The 14,122-nt window shown below is 43.0% G+C and overlaps 1 protein-coding gene across 1 annotated transcript in view; it reads right to left on the bottom strand.

Moving 5' to 3' along the window:
- LOC133440587 (neuroendocrine convertase 1-like) overlaps nucleotides 1–14,122 on the bottom strand; it is a 228,783-nt gene that overhangs the window by 163,103 nt on the left and 51,558 nt on the right. The window contains exon 6 of the mRNA XM_061717903.1: nucleotides 5,575–5,680. Coding sequence (XP_061573887.1) covers nucleotides 5,575–5,680 — 106 coding nt within the window. The remainder of the gene's footprint in view (nucleotides 1–5,574; nucleotides 5,681–14,122) is intronic.

The following is a 14,122-nucleotide window of genomic DNA, read 5'->3' as shown; positions in this document are numbered from 1 at the left end:
GTTGCACAGCGAGGTGATTTATCAGGGATGCAAAGAGCATGCAGAAACAATCTTTATTACATCCATTTCCTGCTTGTCAGCTGGGATCATGTTGGCTGTTCATTAAAGGCGCGGCGCAGGTGAGGAGAATGCATCCCGATGCCTTGATAGATTGTCTGCTCCCCTGTGGTGACAGCAGCTGGATGGATTGAACAGCGGGGGGCGAGGAGGGAGGAAGAAAAGCGCTGACTCCGTCGCTCCTTCTGTCAGAGACACTTTTGCATGGCCGGCCGGTGTCATTTCTACCAAACAGCAGCCCCCCGTACACACACACGCACCAACAGACCTCTGACATGTTCTGGCCCAAAGCCAGGAGTTTGCTTTCATGCAAGTTATCTACAGCCCCTGATGGAACGATACCAGCACACACACCGCCGAGGCGAGCTTTATCTTAATACACGGCTATCAATCCTTGCTTTCTGTGTTGATAACAGAAGCCCAGCAGTCTTACAACATAAAATGAAAAAAAGGGCAAATATTTCAGGTTTTACTTACAAGAAACAGGAAAATATAGGTTCTTTGTAAAAACACTGTATGACACTTATGTAAACTAATTCAGCATTGATACAAATCACCAAATCAAGGAGGCTGGAGTTGTGTGAGAGCCTTCAAATCATCTGTATGACTAACATTTAAATATGGTTAAAATAGTCATGTAATAAATGTGTGCATGCTGCTGGTATTTAAAGGTAATATTTGCAAAAGTGTACACCTGCACAGTTTCATTGTGAAAGTACAAATACTGAGCATCTGAAGTGACTTCCCCACTTGTTCTAACTGTACGACACACCACGCCGCAGACACTACAGTAAATATTTCTCATATGGTGAATGCACACCTCGTTAAGCCAATCAGCTCAGGCTGCAGACTAACAAAAATACCGCTCTACCTCTTAGAACAGCTCCATCTGCCTTCATAATCAGCCATAAAAATCTTTTATCACACCTCCTACATCAAGCCATGGATACGTATATTATGACAGCGTAAATACAGCTCTGCATTTATACCGGGCCTACATTATCCTGCGGTGTTCTGCTTTCCAGCGTGCAACTATAAAACCCTACCTTCAACTTAACTCTGTCTCTATAAATCTGAAGACATAAATGAGAAGAAATGAGAAGGTTTATATCTGAGCTCACTACCACAGGTAAACTGTTGTTTACCTGCATATATTTTTACATACTATACTAGCATCAACACGTGTTTTCATGCACTCAATTATTTCAGTCTTTTTGTGAATTCCTCAAATGTTCTTCCGTCCCCTTCTGATTCATATCGTCCATCATTACACCTCCTAGTCCACTTTGGATTCTGTGTATGTAAGTGACATGTTATGAGAACGACGTGAGTAGGCCTGTGTTGAAAAGATCGATTCTCCGATTTTAAATCGATTCTCATATTAATTCCTAAAAATCGATTCATATGTCTAAAGATCGATTTAAAAAAAAAAAAAATCGTTTTTTTTTATCATTACATTACAACTTTTGGTACTTTTTTGTTTATGCCCAAAAAATTTATATTTTGTTGGACACGAGAATAATATGCCATGTTGGTGCCATGTTTTTGCCTTTAAATATGTTTAAAGGTATGAAAACATGAAAGTGTTCAGTTATAATTGCATAAATTGTCTATATTTCTTTGCTTTATATACTGTTTTGCGGTTATATTTGCATAAATGTTAAAAACCAAAATTTCATAAATAGGGAAAAAATAAAAGCGATTTCTTTCGTCCTCTGTTTGCTGCCCTGGATCTGTTTGATAATTCTGACCCACACGATGTTTCTGAAAGCAGTTCTATCAGCATTCTGGGAGCTGATTGGTCCTTACAGCATCATTAGCTGCCAATACTTGCTGTTGAATCTCAATATCATACTTGTATTAACATGGTGCAGAACTAGACAGTCATATAATTCATGCAACAGCTGAAAAAACTGTTTTATTAACAGTAACCCAAATCAATATCGGATCGAATCGGATCAAAGCGTGATAATCGATTCTGAATCTTAAGAATCGGAATCGAATCGATTCTTGATATTTGAATCGATCCCCAGCCCTAGACGTGAGCATCGATTAATAAAGAAGTCCTTTGGGCTGCATCGCATGCACGATGGACAGATGAATTTCTTCAAATTAATTTTCAAGGGACTCCCCAGTCATTACACGATGCCAATAGCCCACTGAGCAATAAGGACATCATGTAAAAAAATGGTCTGGTAGTCGCGTTATAAAGGTGTTCATGCAGACGTCTTAATAAATGCTGGCTGAAACAAACACGATATCTGGTATTTATCAAACACACACAAACGCCTTGATGCATGCACGCAGTTGATAAACAAGGCCACTGATTTTATTGAGCTGTGAACTTTTTAACAGTCATGCTTGAGTAAAGAGGAATCTGATTTTAGCATAATTAATGCTGCGGCAGCGAGAGAGCAGCCTGAAAGAGAGAAGTCGGTGCGAACCCCAAACGCAGACGTGTAAATCGAGAGTGGCACCGCGAATGTGGTTTCGACGGCTGCAGAGGACCGGCCTCAGACACAATTGCATTACCTCTAAAACAGATGGATTGAGCTGAAGGATGGAGAATGACACTAGTAGAGGGCTGAGGCACGAGAGCACTTTCGCTCAAAAGGGGAGAGAAAAAAAACGTCATTCTGATATCAAAATCAATAGGCATCGATTGAAAGGTGACTAAAGGTGAGGGTGTGCATGATCCTTCAGCTGTGAGAGCCAGGCTGTCTGAAAAAAGAGGGGGCGGACTAAAAAAAAGGAGGAATAAAGGGGAAAAAACAAAGGCAGCCAAAGAGGAAAATAACAGCTCTTAGTTAACACAGGAACGCTTAAAATTTTAAAAGAAAAGAGAGAGAGAGAGAGAGAGAGAAAGAAAGAAAGAGAGAGGGAAGACAGAGCAGAGAAAGAGCGAGGGAGCTCTTGCCCAGTGGAATCAATACAGAGAGGTGGAGCGGAGTACAATAGCCTCAGAGGAGGGGAGATTCAGTGGTGCAAGTCTAATACTCTCTCTCTCATGCACACACACATGCATTTACACATATACAATCACCTCTTCTGAATTTTTTTTTTTTTTTTTTCTCCTCGTGCCTTTTTCTGACATTTCCCTCTATATCCTACTTCTATTTCATTTCTCTCTCCCCTCCATCGCTTTGCTTGCTCGTTTTGTATCTAACCTTCACCTTAACCAATGCACACCACCCCCACCACATCCCCCCTCACACACATACGCACACACATCTTGTGCAGACATCCTCTTAAGGACATGGAACTGGCTTCCATTCGTTTTGTACAACATAAACTGAACCCAAGCCCTCACTGTAACATAGCCTCAAATCACACCGCGAGTCACTCTCTCACTGTACAGTTTTCAGCCAGTCGCCGAGCTGGGAGACCGGTCTGGAGGAGACTGGGGAACAGTTGGTGGTTGCCTGTCAGCACGTGATATTTATGTGTGAACAGCTCAAAGATACTGTACATTCAAGACCCCTCCCAGCACATCACCCAGTCCTGCCCCTGGATATTTAAGTATTGGCTTGGTGTTGGAAGTCCCCCGTTGAAGATGCAGCCAATTACTGAGCAAGATGCAAAATGTCAGTGAAAAAGGGAAACCTGCCACGCACAAGGGAGAAACTGTACACATTCAGTTTACATGCACTCAATAACCCTTTTAAAACCCGAATATTGGCAATAACCTGAATTTGCACGGCCATGTAAACACCAATAACCCCTTTGAATAACCCGAATTTGCTCATATTCGGGTTTTTAAAAACCTGAATATGACCCCTGGGTTACTCTTTTTAAAACCCGAATATTGGGTCATGTAAACGCCAAACGGAATATCCCCATCAAACGGAACAGGAATTTGTTTTCTGTGCATGCTCTGTTCACAAGGAATCCTGGTCTTTTGAGTCCAGGAAGTTCTTATAAACACGGAGAAACGCAAGACCAGGAGGAGACTAAACACTTCATAAATGTAATGAAGGATATGAACATTTTGGCATTTGTAGACGGTAGAAAGTACCGGGATAGAAGATTTACAAGAAGGTGAGCGAAAAGTTGCGCAAAGCAGCATTTGTTTTGAATTTGGATACAGGAAGAAGAAGCGGAAATGACGGGAATTGCGTCATCACGTTCTCCGTGCGTCGCTAGTTTGATCGAGATATCCGTGAATGATTAATTACCATGTATACAGGGATAACCCTGTTAGCTCACGCATGTAAACGGAATATTCCGAATGTTTCAGTAACCGGAATATTAGTAATAACCCGAATTTTGACTGCATGTAAACGTAGTCTACTTCATCACAGTTCAGGTATTCAAGTACCTTCTCTTTTAATATTTATTTTTTCCAACTTCCTTACTCTCTGCAGCACAGACATCCACCCGTGTTTTTTTGCGTTTTTATTTTTTTCATTTGTATCCAGGACAAATCATAGCATGAACAGTCGGCAACGCTCGTTTCTTTCCTTGGTCCAATTTTTAAACAGAAACTTGGGTTTTCTGCATGGATAAGATTAATTTCCCACGTTTTTGGGTTGTTTTTTTTGTCACCAAAATGATGTTTGAAGAACAGTTGCATGACTGTGTAGTGTACGATCCACAGTCGCACCTCAATGAAGTCAACACTCCTGATTACAAGACAACAAGTCATGTAGTCTGAACAGCATTTTGTCAGAAAGTGGCCAGAAAATGATCCTAGTGAAATGATGAAACACACACACACACACACACACACACACACACACACACACACACACACACACACACACACACACACACACACACACACACACACACACACACACACACACACACACACACACACACACACACACACACACACACACACACACACACACACACACACACACACACACACACACAGCATAGGCACATTTTTTTCTCAGACAACCATCATTTTCACAACCATAACACGAATCAGGGGCCCTTGACTGCTGAAAGAAGGTGCCCCTCGAACACCTTAACACACGCACACAAAACAGCGCACTGCAACAACTACTTCAACTCTATCAGCTCTTGAGACTTGTGAGGCTTCAATTAGCTCTTGATGAATGAGCCCATAAGATGCCGTTCTCTCATTTCCCTTGTTGCCAGATATCCCAGCAATCAGAGAGAAATTAATTCTTATTGTGGTGTGACTGAAACGAAGATGTCGGTAAGGTGCTGCTGTGTGTGTGTGTGTGTGTGTGTGTGTGTGTGTGTGTGTGTGTGTGTGTGTGTGTGTGTGTGTGTGGGCGAGGGTTTTTTTTATTTGCCTTTTTGATAAAAGACACACCACAGTGTGGTTTGTTTTGCTGTCTTTAAATTGACATAAAGTATTTTTTTCTTCAGCGTTATGTTTATTCCTGGTATTCTTGTATTAGGAGGAAACAAACCTGGTTAAAATGAAACTACCAGCTCGAACTGAAGTCGTCTGTGTGTGGCTCATGTTGCAAATGTGCGTTTTGAGTCTTTTTCCATACGTTTGCATGAGCGTTTGTGCTGAACAGAAGTTAAACTCACCATCATCGACGATGCTGACCACCACTCCGTTTCCAGTGATGTTGTTCTTCCAAACTGGCATCACATTCAGGTCAAATCGACTAGAGTTGTACTCCCCCTGTGCAAACTAAACACACAAACACCATTACTGTAACAACTGTAAAAGGATAACAGCCGTGAGTGGTCTGAGACTGTGGCCGTGTTGCTCAGCCATGATCCCGGTAGGGAAGCCTTAACTACAGTGTGCAGGAATACTGTCAAGTAGAAGCCGTCACTCTCACTGGTGGAAAAATATTATTATTACTTTTCAACTCATGGCAAATTACTTTATTAGTTTGACGTTTAATAATTAAATTACTATAATTCTTTATTTTTTTTAAAAGGGATAGTGATTGATCAACGTTTCCTTGCAGAAAGTAAATGTACCCGAGTTAGCCGAAAGGCTAATTTTCATCGGCAGTCCCTTCGCCAAATGTTAATAGACTTTTTCAAAAAATAAAATAAAAAATGCACAATAGACATAAACATAAATACAGCATGCATGACACATCACAACAAAGACAGATACAGTTCAAAAATAGAATAGAATAAAACAAATGAATAAAAGTACAGTACAATTATCTTAAAACCAGCCAAATTGGCTAGCAAACAGTTTTAAATTACATTTATTCACTTCCTGATACAGGTAAAATAATGGCTTGTATTAAACGGAGCCACTAGCACTACTACTAGTTGTAGTACTACTAGTGCTCACATAATCACATAATACTAATAATACATTTTATTTGTTAGGCGCCTGTCATGGCACTCATGGTTGCCGTACAACAGGGGTGTCCAAAGTCGGTCCTCGAGGGCCGGTGTCCTGCATGTTTTAGATGTGTCCCTTTTTTATCAAACCGTGATACAAGAAGCTTGGTCATCAACAGAACTATCCAGACTTTGATGACAAGGTGGTGACGACCGTTACCTAGAATCAGGTGTGTTGATGCAGGGAAACAACTAAAACATGCAGGACTGCGGCCCTCGAGGACCGACTTTGGATACCCCTGCCGTACAACAATCAAAATATAAAAACACAATTTAAACAACAGAGAGCAGCAGAGGTTGCAGCAGAACATAAAAGACAGATTTTGTAGGTCTAAATAAGTAGGTTTTGAGATCAGTCTTAAAAACTGAAACAGAGTCAGTATTCCTGATGTCAGAGAGCAGAGAGATCCAGAGACGAGGGCCAGAGCGGCTGATGGAGGAGGCAGATCTGAGTCCGGGTGGGAGTACTGATGCACAGGAGGGCAGAGAGGTATGAGGGAGCGAGGTTATGGATGGCCGTAAACGCCAAGAGGAGGATTTTTTAGTTGATACAGTGTTGGATGGGAAGCCAGTGGCGCTGGTGTATAGCGGGGGTGATGTGACTGATGGACGGTTGTGGCAGGGTGGAGGAGCAGCCACTCAGCCGATTGGGCACACCTGTGCCCAATCAACCTCTCCACCCTGCCTGGCTACATAAGAAGTGGCTACACACCAGCAAGAGGTCTGCTGGGAGAAGGTTCTGCTGGTGCACGTGTGGCGGTGTGATTGAATAAAGGAGTTCCTGCACTAAACCCTGTGTCCTCTGTCCTGTCGGTCGGCCCCAGTGGCAACGAGCTTGCTACAATGGTGTTCTGGTGATGATGCGGGCAGCAGCTTTCTGGACCAGTTGGAGTTCATGGAGGAGTTTTTGGGGGAAACCAAAGACAAGGGAAGTGCAATAGTCCAGGCGGGAGGTGACCAGAGAGAGAACTAAAACTGCTGTGCTGTTGGGAGAGAGGGAAGATCGGAGGCGGGTGATGTTTCTGAGGTGGATGTGAGTAGACGGGATGGTGTTGATGTGGGTGTGGAACGATGAGGTGGTGTCGAGGACGACACCCACACTCTTAGCCTGTGGGGAATCTGAGTCTATGTTGAGGGTGAAGCTGGGATGTTTGGGGAGGGTAGACTTTGAACCAATGAGGACCGCCTCAGTTTTGTTGCCGTTTAGTTTTGACTACCTCAGTTTAGTTAGTATAACAACATAAGGACTTCAAGTACTAATACATGAGCTAAGCAGTGTGATATCAACTCAAAATGTTTTATAAAACATATCAAAGCACAGCAAAATGTAAATTACAAGGGCACAGAAAATGTTAAAAGTTAACAGAAAGGTAAGAAGCAATAATACAGTTACGGAGCTAGTTTCTAAGAAGAAAGAACAAAATACTTAAATGCAAGCCACTGAGCGCAGTAAAGAGCCTTGGAAAGCACAACTTGAGGTGTTTGAACTGTTTCAGCAGATTGTATCTGTTTAATTGACAGCAGCAGGCCGTTCCACAAAGGCACAAGCCTCCTTGCTGACTCACCTTTATTTATGAAAAGCTAAAAGCAATTATTTGGTGTGAGAGCAGGAGGAAGGAAGTTCTAAAACACACTTGGAATAAAAGTGGAACAAAGCAAATCAAAAACAAACCAAATAACCTGAATATCAAACGTGTACTTTGTGGAGAGCTGGTGGACTGATGCTGGAAGTGAAGTGAAGCGGCCTGCGTGTCAGGGAACCTGCCGCGGTCGTCTTCATCAGTTCCAGTCAGGACGACTGGGACGTTATGACCCACTTGTCTCTTTACATTGTAAGCAGTGACGGCATCCTTCACTAATGCATTTAGTCCCGTCCAAGAAGGAAGGAAAGAAGGAAGCAGGAAGGAAATCTGTTTCTAGTCAAGTCCTTAGTGCAGTACAGTCACTTTTTTGCTGATCAATGGTCTCTATGGATATTTACAAATCTGCCTGGTCCACAGAAGATGCAGCCTGAAACATACAGAACCGAAAAAATATGCAGCCAATTTCTTCATGTCAGACATGAAAGGACACCCACAGGTGTTAGTTTCACAGACACTTCCAGGAAGTTAAATGGTGTTGATGATATCTGCTCTATATGTCCATGGATATATTTACCTAAGAGGTGTGTTTTCATGTTAGCAAAGGTGTAAACATCTGCTGATCTGCTCAAACACTGTATGTATGTTCAGAGTGCCCATGAGGAACCCAGAGAGTTCACGGACATGTCTCAGAGACAAGTCTCTCTCATCCTCGCACCTCCAACCACAAATCCACCTACACATAAATCAACACACTAAAGCGACACCACCAGGGTGAGGCATGGGAGCAGCTGCTGTGAGCCTGCGTGGCCCCGCAAACTACATACACTCACCTGATAACGTTATACAGCTTTAATGTTGCATCTTAATGCAAGAACATGCTCAAAGGCACGAGAGCAACACGCACACACAGGCAGGGCACACACACAGTGCGGGTCCATGCACATCTAAATCAAGCTGTTGGCAACAATCTAGCTAAGCATTAAACTGGAGTTTCTGGTAAATCCAAGCCTACATGCGCGAGAAAACAATTGATTATTGAGTGAGGTGCGTTCGACTCCGCAATGCTAGGTGGCGCCATGCGCACTTTTGTGTTGCAATCCTTCCGGTTAGTTCTTTGTTGTCCGTCTTCTTCTCCTACTGTGTTTCCCCCCTCCGTTTATAAAAAAATTTGCATCCACATTAAATCGTTTTTAAAAAAAAAACCCTTCCACACGTAACCGAAGATCTGCGTTTCATAAGCATTCTAAACCTGTAGATCATCTGCGGCTCCCGGGGACGCTGCACCTCCGCGACTCCGCGGCAGGCGCGTCTCCTTCTCCCCCCCGTGTCCTGCCACGGAGCTGCTGCGTTATCGACGCAGCCCTACGCCGTAGCCTATGCCGTAGGGTACGGCGTAGGGTGCGCGGCACCGCGTACCCTACGGCGTAGCCTCTGCGTCGGTGTAACGCAGTAAGCGGTGGTCAAGACCAGAGACCATTTATTTAATAGCTTGGAGAACAGATACTGGATCTTCTGTAGTAAACAAAAGGCGCACGTCAGAGCAGATTTGTTGTTGTTTTGGCGCATAATGTGACGTTCGAAAACGCAAAACTCCGGTTGTGTGTGTCTACACGCATCTACATAAACGGAGTTTTCAAAAATCTTCACTTTGCCCGGAGTTTTTTTAAAGCTTCGTTTATTTGCGTTTTCGTGTGGATGACAGGTCAAAACGTAGAAAAATATCTCCGGTTTAGCAGATATCCGCAGATATCCGGCTACGTGTGGACGGGGTCTGTGTTGATATTCTAGCTTTCGCAGTGTCATCACTTCTGGAAGGGGGGGTCCCGGGGAAGTTACTAGCTCGGCTAAGCGTGGGTTGGTATACATGCTGGAATAATTCGGATTAGGACGCATTATCTGGCACTATTAGCTCGATCTCAAGAGCTTCAGTTGGGTTCGACTACAGCCCGGCTAAGGTGTACACATGGCTTTTAAAAATTCGATATCGGTCGGATTATAGCAACAATTCGACTTTCTGTTAGTGTGTGTAAACGTACTGACTGTCTGACCAGAAATGTCAACAGATTCCTGAAACTCCTCTTCCCACACACGTGCATGAAACCAGTCAGATTGTGAAGGTCAGTGTTTTAGGGCCCTCGATAGCTCAGTGGGTTGACCCAGCGCCATTTAGAGAGGCTGTCTCCATCGTGCAGGCAGTGCAGGTTCGAGTCCCGGCCTGTTGCTCTTTCCTGTGTCTCTTCCCCTCTCACTCTCTCTCCATCTCTCTATACCCATTTCCTGTCAATAAAGGCTACTAGTGCCAAAGAATCTTAAAAAAAAAGTGTTTTAAAAGGTTGTTGTGATGATGTAGAAAAGGAGGACGAGGGAATTAAAAGAAAAATGGCACATATGTCTCAATAGGGGGGCAGTTTGCTTGTGTAGGTGTAGGTCTGTGTATTCAGGGGGTTGCAGCTCTGCAGTTTGTAAGACTAACGTCCACTGAAACATGGTACAGGCCCCGGATACTGTAGGACAAACACACTCGATGCACACGTACAGGGCAAACACATAAATAAGAACCTTTGTAAAGTCCATGGAGAGGGATGCTGAACAATCACAGTTCTCTGAATCGCTGCACACATCTTTGTGCTTACACACACGATTAAATTCAGACGATCAAGAGCAAGAGAGTCACACTTTACCCGTGCAGGCGACATGCACGTAATCACAGGGGCCCAAAGACAGTCCCTTGCCTCTCAGTCATTATCTCAGCTGTGCCTCACACGAGCGCTCTCTCACAGTTACATACATCATGAAGCTGTGTGGGTTTCAGCAGGTCTGAACCAGCCTCTCAGGAGGACTTGGACTTGGTAAAGACAACAGTAGGAGAACCCTGACTTGGGGGTGTATACACGCCCGCCGATAGGGGGGGACAAACGGGTCTGGTTTCCCGGGCCTAGGGTAGGGGGGGGGGCCCAGAACTGAAAAAAAATATATATTTTTTTTTATTTTTTTTATTTTTTTTTATTTACTCATTAAATTATGGAATCATTTTTCAAAATGTTTCAAAATATGTGCATACACATATACACATACACACACATACACAGCCACACAAAACACGCACACACACACACATAGACATACATACTGGCTTGTTCACCTGCATGCTCGCTCTGTAGTTTTTGGGGTTAGTTAGCGGTACCTTAGCTCAGACTCTGATTTGGGTTGATTGCTGCTTGTGTGTTTTGGTCGGCTCCGTATTGGTTTTGTTGGTTTTGTGTTTTGTTTGTGGTTTTTGTTGCAGATTTTCAGTGCTTGACGTGTTCCTCCGTGTGTTCCTGCTTCCTGGATTGGCAGTGGATGTCACCCCCCCAACCCCAACCCCCCCCCACAAAAAAAAAAAAAAACTCACTGGGTTTGTATGTATATATTTATGTATGTATGTATATGCGTATGTAGGCGTATATATGTATATATATTAAATATAGCAATAATGCACATATATATGCCTTTGGTTTTTACCTACATGGTATCAATCATTAATATGTGTGCAGACAAGGGGGGGGGGGGATGTTTCAAAATATGCCTATTTGTGGAAGAATATGTAGTATTTGAGTTACATAAAAGCTTGTTATTTGTTTTCTTCCTAATTGTCCTTGTGGTCAAGAACCCCCAACACAAAAATGGTTTGGCCGCTGATCAAAATTTGATGTTATCATTTAATTCAACCGTTAGAATGGTCAAAATGTCCGGTCAGCACAAGTCCGGTGCTCAGAAAAGAAGAGAAAAGAGAAGAAGAGAAGAAGAAAATAGAGGCCTCATAGATTCTCTACACAAATATTTTAAAAAGGTGGCGACGGTGAAGCTGGAATTAATAAAGTCAGCGTAGTAGAGCAAGGTAAGAAACAGCGCAGCCAACGTTTACCAACCTTGTAACTTAACCTAACTGGCTAGCTCTAATGTTAACGTCCATTAGCTTGTATAAAAACCTGAAGAGCAGAGGGAGAGGAGAGGAAGAGGAGAAGGAAAAGATCCAGGCGCAGGGGGGCCAATTTTAGATTATTTTGTCCGGGGCCCAGGCAGGACTGTCAGCTGGCCTGGGTGTATACAGCTCGTCCACTGCACACGCACACCCTCCTTTAGCAAGCACACACACTTAACACACATGCATTCGTCTGGGCCTGGCAGGCTACCAACCCTGAGCAGATTACTGGCCCTCAATCAATATCTACGTCCACCAGAGGCTGATTAAACACAACAGACTGAAAGCAGGAGAGGGACTGAGAGCTGCAAGGTTCCAAGCTTTAAAAATGTTTCACATTTTTCTAGATTATTGAGTGATTGATAATTATATTTTGCTGTTTTGTTCATGTAATCCTCCCATGTAGTTAGTGATATAACCGGTCATGCGTCATACTCGACCGCACGCGTCATTCTGTTTCATAAGGGATCGTATCAATAATATTTCTAAACTGAGAGGTGGCCATTTGCAATAAATAACACTCATGAGCGAGAAAAAAAAAAGAAAAAGCTCAGAGATGTTTTTCTTTCCACCTCTGCTTCATATTTTCCCATCATCTCTCTTTGCTTCCTCGTGGCTGTCTCTAACACCTTCCGCCCCCGCCCTGACTCTCAGCCCTCCATCTTGCCCCGAGAGCTGAGGTGTCAGTCAATCTGCTGCTGGCTGCCTGGGTGAATCTGTGAACCCCGCCTCTCCTCCCCCTCATGTTTCCAGATCACACCCTCGCACATCACTCAAGAACATCCACTGTGTCAATTGGCTGAGCCGCGTTGCCCCGTACAAAACCACGCCACAGGTGTATTTACCATGAAACAACCAGATGAGAAAGAAACCCTTGTCTAAAGATTGCTAGGTCGAGCAGATACAGCAGTCAACTTCTCAGAATAATATTGCTGTTTGAGGTGTCCTTTCATATGCTTAAACAGTGAGGGTATACAAAATGTTGAGTCAAATCCGCCTTTAAGGCAGGTTTTAAACAACCATGGTTGGTTCTGTCCACTTCAATATAGAATAGCAGCAAAAATAAAGCAGCGTTGTTGGCTGTCAAAGGGATATGAAGGTTTACAGTTAAGAACAGAAAGCCCTGGCCTAAAGTGAAAGGACTGGTACAAAACAGGTTTATAGTAACAAAAATATTTTTTCTAAGGTCTTTTTGAAATGTTTCTGACATTTTCCATCAAAATACCACAGGAATACAGAACAACAGCTCCTTTTTCAACTACATATTCACAACTCTGTTCCTGGCGGCTGGTTTTAGGAGGCGGAGTTAGCTACTCCATTCCCTTTTCAGCTTTTTTTCTGTAGGTGTCTCTGTTGAGACTGGATTTGCAGCTTTGGGGGACCAAAAACACAGTCTCATGTGAAGCTGGTTTGAGATAAAGATGGATAAACACTTCACTGATCTGGGTCTGTGTTGCAATCAGCCACAGGTTTGTTTATATCAGAGTTTTTTAGTTGGCCTTCCCCTAAGAAAATCGAAACATACACTCTCAAGCCCAGACAATTTTACATGTTTCATAAGATCTCATCCACTGAACACTGCCACACATCCTGGGGAGGATGGAAAATCCTAAAGAAAACAAGTGCAGTTATAAACTTTGAGAAAATCCTTATTATGCATTCTAAATGTTTCTGTGGTGACAACACAAGACTGCTCCAAAGCTTTGGATATGTCATGCTGTCTGTCTCTCTGGTAATGATCCAGCACCCCGCAGCCGTCGTAGACAAATGCAACTAGCAGAACCCACGTAAAAAAGAAAATTACAAACATTTGCAGTAACTATCTTCACGCTGGCAACAGAGAGGATGCACTTAGCAAAATACGTCCAGGTGAGCAGAAAAAGCTTTTAACGCCAAAACCTGGAACTGTCCTCTCCGTTTCTTCTGCTGTGATATCTTGCTATGCTTTCGCCAGAAAACAGATTAATATGGAAACATCTAGAATAAGCCGTTTTCATGTGACCTTGGGGATTCAGTGCAGCAATTTACTTCTTGTGTTATATGAAAATGAGCTTTAACAAATAAATAAATACATGTTTTATTCTCCCACAAAAAAAAGTAATAAAAAAATAAATATATTGTTAGAGTATCGGGGCTTAAAATTCAAGTACCGTTCATGAAAACCCCCAGTTTCTCTTATGAGCTAATTTGTGAGGCTTGGAACTCAATTTTGAAA

This window comes from Cololabis saira, chromosome 3 (genome assembly GCF_033807715.1).
Source record: "Cololabis saira isolate AMF1-May2022 chromosome 3, fColSai1.1, whole genome shotgun sequence".
Lineage (NCBI taxonomy): Eukaryota > Metazoa > Chordata > Actinopteri > Beloniformes > Belonidae > Cololabis > Cololabis saira.
Note: the sequence above shows the minus strand (reverse complement) of the source record. Positions and strands in the feature narration are given on the sequence as shown.